The sequence below is a fragment of the Theropithecus gelada genome, chromosome 5, assembly GCF_003255815.1.
Source record: "Theropithecus gelada isolate Dixy chromosome 5, Tgel_1.0, whole genome shotgun sequence".
Classification (NCBI taxonomy): domain Eukaryota; kingdom Metazoa; phylum Chordata; class Mammalia; order Primates; family Cercopithecidae; genus Theropithecus; species Theropithecus gelada.
This window is the reverse complement of record NC_037672.1, coordinates 65598334-65605567: the sequence shown is the minus strand read 5'-3', so window position 1 is coordinate 65605567 and position 7234 is coordinate 65598334. Positions and strand designations below refer to the sequence as shown.

Below are 7234 nucleotides of genomic sequence, written 5' to 3'. Positions count from 1 at the left end.
TAAGCTGAGATTTCATTCCTAAACGTCTGAAGATTTAAATTTCATGCCTGCTTGTGTTGCTTGCAGGATCACTCTGGTCAGATCATTTAACCTTCTGGTGGCCTCTGTGTCCTTACCTCTAAAATCAAGGGCGTAGGAGGATTTTCTCTTGCGGCTTTAACATTCTTTGAATCTGATCAATGGAAGATGGAGGAAAAAAGTTCTTCCAACCCTGGTCTATCAGCTGCTATACTGAAGGTCCACAAAATGAAGTTTTACGTATTTTTTTCAGATTATGTATCAATTTCAGTTATATATTTGTTTCTTCAATATTTTTGGTGATAATCTAAAATGGAGGTTTCATCAGTCTACAAGCACTGGGTTCATATTATCTTTTCCTTATTTCCTTTGCCTTTAGCTTCATTACTTTGATTTTTTTGTTTATTATTTTTTAAATTGACAACTAAAAATTGCACTCCGGCCTGGGTGACAAAGTGAGACTCTGTGTCAAAAAAAAAAAAGCAATTTATTGTCTGCAGTTAATTTACTTTACTGTTAGTGAGTGAGCCAGAATAGCCAGTATATATACTGTAAGTATATATACTTACAGTGTACCACATGATGTTTTGATGTCAGTATACATTGTAAAATGGCTAATCAAGGAACTAACCTATTACCTCACATATTAATTTTTTTGTGGTGAGAGCACTTAAAATCTAATCTTAGCAATTTCCAAATATACAATACATTGTTATAAATATAGTCATCATGCTGTACAATAGATCTCTTGAGCTTGTGCCTCCTGTCTAACTGAAATTTTGTATAGCTGTGTTACTTTTAATATTAAATGTGGATTCTGTAAAATCCCAGTTTTTACAAAATGTGTTAGGAGTAACATAATAAGAGCCTCAAAAAATAATTTTTCAGAAAAAAAGCTGTTTATTTACCTAGGAATTTTATTTAAAATACATATGTTCTTTGAAATGAAAGAAAAGTTAATGTTTCTCCATTTATTCTAATTTACAAATTAAGCTGTGAAAGAAAGCCACAATAGAAATTGCATAAATTACCTGTAAGAATCAGCCAATTTTTACCACATGCTTTCATTTGGTACACCTTAGGTTTCCTCATGTTTCCACTCACATACTACCATTACATGAGGTTTTACTTTTTTTTTTTTTTTTGTCTTTGAGCCCTTCAAGTGAAGTTACCATTGAAAATCAAACAACACCTCTCCAGTGTTATAAATTACATATCATGTAATTTAATATCACACACCTGCTTTTCTGTATCAGCCTTTCATTAATTGTAAGTACAAACACCAAAATAATTGTTATCAAGCCCCACAGTAGTTTTTAACTTCAGTTTTCAACTGAATTCTCATTATCCCATACTTTTAAACAGAAAAAAGTTTTAGTACATATATTCCCTGGAAGTAATTCTAATCTGCTCCAATAACTAAATAGCTGAGGCTTCTGGGTTAGATATGGTTGTCTTCTACTGTTCAAAGTTTTAATAGAAAATATGAATGTTAAATTTTATATAACATTATTACAAAATTACATTGATAACATGAAATCAGAACAACATTCCTTCCCGAGTACCTAGTACTTACCCACAAGGCATTGTAGATTTCTTTTCATTTAAAGAGTGGATAATAATCTTGGAGTAGATAACAATGAAAACCTAGAAAAAAGAAAACCTGCGTCCTGTTTTTATTGAGTCAAACAAGCAGAAATTTGATTGGAAAGTCCCATTTCATATATTACACTTGGTAGTATTTTCTTCTAATGAAAAAATAAAGCCCTTGTGCCACCACCTTGACATGTACTTAAATGTTTACCCAAATCACTTAGGCATTGCTTCTCAAACTTGGCTGCACAGCAGAATTGCCTGGAGGGTTTTTAAACACACAAATGCCTGTGTCTCACTCCCTGAAATTCTCCTTTAATTGGTACGAGGCAGGGCTATTCTAGGAACTATTTTCTATCCCTTGGTAATTAGCCATCTGTATAGTATTTTTAACTTTCTACGTGTTATCAACTGTAAGACTGTTTGGATTGTCAGGTCTTTGTGGTGAGCTGAATTCTGCATGGCAGTGCTTAGTGTGCAGAAAGGTTGCAGTGCCTCACTTTGCCTTAATCCATGTTCCTCTAACTTCCTTACTCTTTCTCTCAGAGGAGGCAAGTGGCTGTGGCGGCAACAGCGGTGGCTGATCGTCACTGAAAATACCAAAGAAAAGAACTGAGCTGCCACCTTCATATTTTTTCCATTAAGGACTAATTTACCGTGCTTTTTCATTTTCTCTACATCCTGCAAAAGGTTTTTTTTTTTTCCTCTCCTAAGAAACAAACTATGAACTTATTGTTGAAAAAAAGAAGTAAAAAGTTTTAGCACAGCTTCTCTGTCTCTTTGGGACAAGTTAGAAAATTCTGAAGTGATCCGAAGCATAGTAAGTGCTTTCTTTCTTTTTAAGCTACTTCTGGGGAGGGAGGAGGCTATTGTAATGGTAAATTTCACTCCGAGAGGAAGAAAGGGTTGATAATCAATCAAAAATGAGGTATTCCTTTGAGTATTTGTTATTTTCTTACTATATTGTAAGATGCTTTTAATTTTCTCTGTAAAATAGGCAGAAATGGTTTTAGTGTGTGTATGTGTGAAATAAAAGCTCAAAAAAGCAATCTTCACAGTGCCACTGAAGGAAGTTTTTACGAACGGAGTAGAGATGTATACCACTTGGGGGCTTCAGTGAAAACCCAGAATTCCTGAAGGAGGATTTACAGTCAGAAATATTGAAGTGAAAATTCCTTCTGGTTCAGCATCTTGGAGTTCAGCTTGGAAGAACATTTTATGTATGGAAGAATTTGCTTCTCCAAACCTCTCTTTTGGCCATTGTGTATCCTGAAGGATGGGACAATTTGTGCTGTAGAAGCACTGCTTGCCTGAATTTGCTTCAGGCATTTTAAATTTAACTTGAGGGATCATGTGTTGGCATGATGAGGACCACTGAAAACTTCCACAAGCCTAGTGCCACATTAAACTCTAACACGACCCCCAGGGGAAGGTACATTTATCTGGAGGCATTCCTGGAGGGAGGAGCTCCCTGGGGTTTTACTCTGAAAGGTGGCCTGGAGCACGGAGAACCATTAATCATCTCTAAGGTATGTTTCTTTTTCCAATATTGCTTTTATTCTAATTGTTTTTTTCAACTTGTCAGATTTGTCAAAAATGCAAAATAATGATAACTGCCTTAATATAACTTAATTTGCTGTTTCATGCCTTTCTGATTATCTGGAAATATTTTAGATAGCCTGATATTTGAAAGAAAAATGTGTCTAGCTCATTTATTCTGTGAAATCCCAAGAAGAATGTGCCTATTTGATGGATAATCTTCTCTTTTGTGAATGAAATCGCATACAATCAGTTACCACATGAGCTTTTCAGTTATAAATCAGATTAAAGATTAATAACATGGTTAAGATGGTGGCATGGTATATATTTGTGCATACAAAAATATCTGCTTTTTCTTTCTTTAACTGAAAACAGCATCTAAAAATATTTTAAATTTGCTTATAATTCTGGATAATAGATTGCGTAAATACCATTTGTTGCTTTTTTTTCCCCACACTCAGAAAGGAGAATTAAATCAGCTTTCAGTATAACTCAAGATCAAAACATTTCTACCTCTCTTATTTATCTGTATATTTGAATCCCTTTTTAAACCTTAGTCATCTTGCAGCATATCTCAATTCTTCATTTATCTTTTGGTGTGGGTAGTCATACCAATGAAATTTTTATGTACTAGGGTTAATATTTTTATTTTTCTCTTAAACTACAGATTAACATTACTTGTTATAATACTGCTTTTACATTTTTAGAATATTTAATAGTCTGATACAATAGATTATAATGGCTTTTCACACATGTGCATTCATCAAGAAACATTTGTAATTAAGGGAGAAAAAATTTCTAGTTTGAGGGTGAGAAGAAGGTAATATGGATTGCATTTGAGCTCTGTTATCGGTTCAGGTTATTTTTCATATCCCCAGAAATAATTCCAAAAGGTTATTTTTCAAATTACTGAAGTAATTCTTACTGTGGATGAGCCAGGGAGAACTGAGTTTCACAGAGGTAAGCCACGAGTGCACAGGACACCATTGTAAGTTGTATGACTTTTCCTTAACTTTCTTAAGTAAAATGAAAGGATGTGCATACGTGTGTGTCAATTAGGAAGCCCTCCCTCTGTGAAAAAATTCAAAACCAAGTTTATAGAGGCTCTCAGTAAATTGGGGTTTGTTTTTCTCATATTACAAGAAGTTTGGAGGTAGATTTTACAGGCAAGGAGAGCAGCAGCTCAATAATGTGATCAGGGACCCCACTTACCTCTCCACTCTGCCATTCTTATGATGTTGGCTTTGTCTTCATGGTTGCGTGATGGATCCCACGACTCCAGCATTGCCTCTTCATTCCAGAGAGGTTTTTGGCTTTTTGTTTCTCATTAGACCTTTGCTTACATCTCATTAACCAGAACTGTACCCTATGCCTATCTTTAGGCCAATCACTGGCAAAAAATGCCAGTGATTAATACAGACTGATTAGGATTTCTTTCACAGGTTCTGCAATAAGGACTTACTCTTCCTGAAGTCAAGGAATCGTTGGCCACTGTTTGAATGATTTGAGGTTCTTTTTGCAGTAAGAAAGAGGGCATGGTTGCTGCATAACAACTGAGAATTCTGCAATGAACATAAATATTGTCTCGGCATTTAAAAAGTCTAGTTGTACACAATTTGGCCCTTAATGATGAAATATTCTGTATCTATACACTACAGTATTTGACAGTTTGCTGTCAGAAAGGTCTAATCCTGCCACGAATGAGCCAGCTTCTCTAAGCCTCCATTTTACCTGCAGAATGGAGCTATTCTACTATCTACTTTAATGGGTTGTGTTTAAATACAACCATGCATTTAGCTTAGTGCCTGGTACGTAGAAGGAGCTCAAAAAAAATCTTAGCAAAGATTATGATTATTGCTTTTCATTATTCTAGCAGACATGTGTAGTAGGAGATGAGTCTGGTTGCTGTAAAGAGATCCAAAATAACAAAAATATAGTAATTTATATCTCTAACGTAACAATCTGAGCATAAGCCAAACCAAAAGATGACTCTATGGTGTCAGGGAGCCAAGTTTATTCTATTTTCTTACTTCCATCCTGGAGTGACATCTCATCTGCATCATCCAAGTGACTTGCCACCACATCTGCTTTCCAGTCAGTAAGAAGCAGGGAAGAGGGAAAAGAGAAGGCAATCTCCTTTCTTTCAAGGATCCAATCTGGTCCAATGTGCTCTGTCCACTATGGTAGCCCACAGTCACATGTGACTATTTCTATTTCCATTAAAGGTAACTAAAATGAGGTAAAACATTTTCAACTCTGTTTAAATGTTCCTCATTTGCACTTGTTGCATTCCAAGAGTTGCATTGTTCCGAAGCTCTTGAACATCTTCCCCCATGTTGTCTCTGTGGTAAACTCATTAAAGCTCCATTTCTTCTTCTCTCTGAGGTTTTCCTGATGTCACCCAAGTTGAGTTCCGTGGTCTCCCTTCTACACTTCTATATTATGCATGTATCACATTGAATCATAAAATTTTATTTCTGTTGATTGCCTTCTCAGAAGTCTGTGACCCTTTTTAGGGCAGGGACTATTTTTTTTTTTTTTTTTCATCTCTATCTCATCTAAATCAGAGCCTAGGTACACAAATATTTGTTGAGTAAATGAAAGGGCATGGCTGTGTCTTACTCATTTTGCATTTTCAGGATCTAGCACAGTGCCTGGCACAGAGTAGGCACTCAATAACTTTTACTGAATTAATAAGCAAAAGACAAAACAGAACCGATGAGGATGCCAGGCAGACCTCCACTTGGGGCATGTATTCGTTTCCTGTTGCTGCTGTAACAAATTACTACAAACTTATGGCTTAAAAACAACACAACATACAGTTCTGTAGGTGACACACCTCACACAGGTCTCACTGAGCTAAAGTCAGTGTGTCAGCAGGGCTGTGTTCCTTGCTGGAGGCTCTAGGGGAAAATGTGTTTTCTTGCCCTGTCTAACTTCTAGAGGCTGCCCACATTCCCTGGCTCATGGTCCCCTTCCTCTGTCTTCAAAGTCTGCAACAGCAGGTTGAGTCCTCCTCACCCTGCAACTGACCTGTGACTCTGCCTCTCTCTTTCACTTTTAAAACCTCTTGTGATTACCTTGGACCTACCAGGATAATCCTCGATAATCTCCCTATTTTAAAATCAGCTGGTTAATAGCCTTAATTGTATTTGCAACCTTAATTCACCTTTGCTAAATAACCTAACATATTCACAGGTTTCAGGGATTAGAATGCAGACGTCTTAGGGGAGACAGGGCATTATTTTCCCTAACACCAGGCATTTGAGCATTGGTAGAAGTCTGTGTAATTAAGGCAGTACCAGGGATGAGACTAAAGTGGTGGCTGATCATGCGTATACTACATCTTCTTTCTAAGACAATGAAAGAAAATGCACATTAGCTTATACACTGCTAACCAGATGTCTGCTATTCTCCCAAGTTAGAGTGACCCTCCATTGTAGGGGAAGGGAAGGGATAGTACACATTGAGTCACACTTATGAAAGGCACATACACATTATACAAAGCAGCTATAAACTGCCAGGTTATGAATGACAAATAATAAATGAAATATCATTTTTCTTTAGATATAAATGAAGCAGGAGAATGAATGGGCATAAAGGATCTACGAAGGGTAACAATAGAATAAATCATTTTTGAATTGCTTTCTTTGGGATTTAGTATCCTTGGAAAGGAAAGGTGGGGTTGTGGAAAGAGCCTCTGTAATCTGTGAACTTCAAAAAGAAAGGGTACCTTTTAAAAAATTGTCATTGTAAGTGGATGCTCAGGTAATTCAATAGCCCAGGAAGTTGGTGGCATGATTTTATTATGACTCACTTACTCTGTATTGTGGCTCAGAAAAGCAGTTCCACCTGCAGAATGGATGCACCTGCTCCCAGGGCTCATAAGCCAGGTAACAACAATAAACAACAACAGCAGCAACTGCCAGTACTTACTTAGTGCTTATGATGTTCCAGGCTCTATTCCAAGAGATCTACATATGTTCACCCATTTAATTTCCACAACTTCACGGAGAGGGTAACACTCTTATCCCAATGTTATATGTGGGACACGGACCCAGAATTAATTTGAGTAACTTGCTGA

The 7234-nt window shown here is 36.5% G+C and overlaps 1 protein-coding gene across 1 annotated transcript in view; it reads left to right on the top strand.

Annotated features, from left to right (window-relative positions):
• The first annotated feature begins 1962 nt into the window (after nt 1-1962).
• SHROOM3 (shroom family member 3) overlaps nt 1963-7234 on the top strand; it is a 355466-nt gene continuing 350194 nt past the window's right edge. The window contains exon 1 of the mRNA XM_025385978.1: nt 1963-3140. Coding sequence (XP_025241763.1) covers nt 2973-3140 — 168 coding nt within the window. The 5' untranslated portion in view covers nt 1963-2972. The remainder of the gene's footprint in view (nt 3141-7234) is intronic.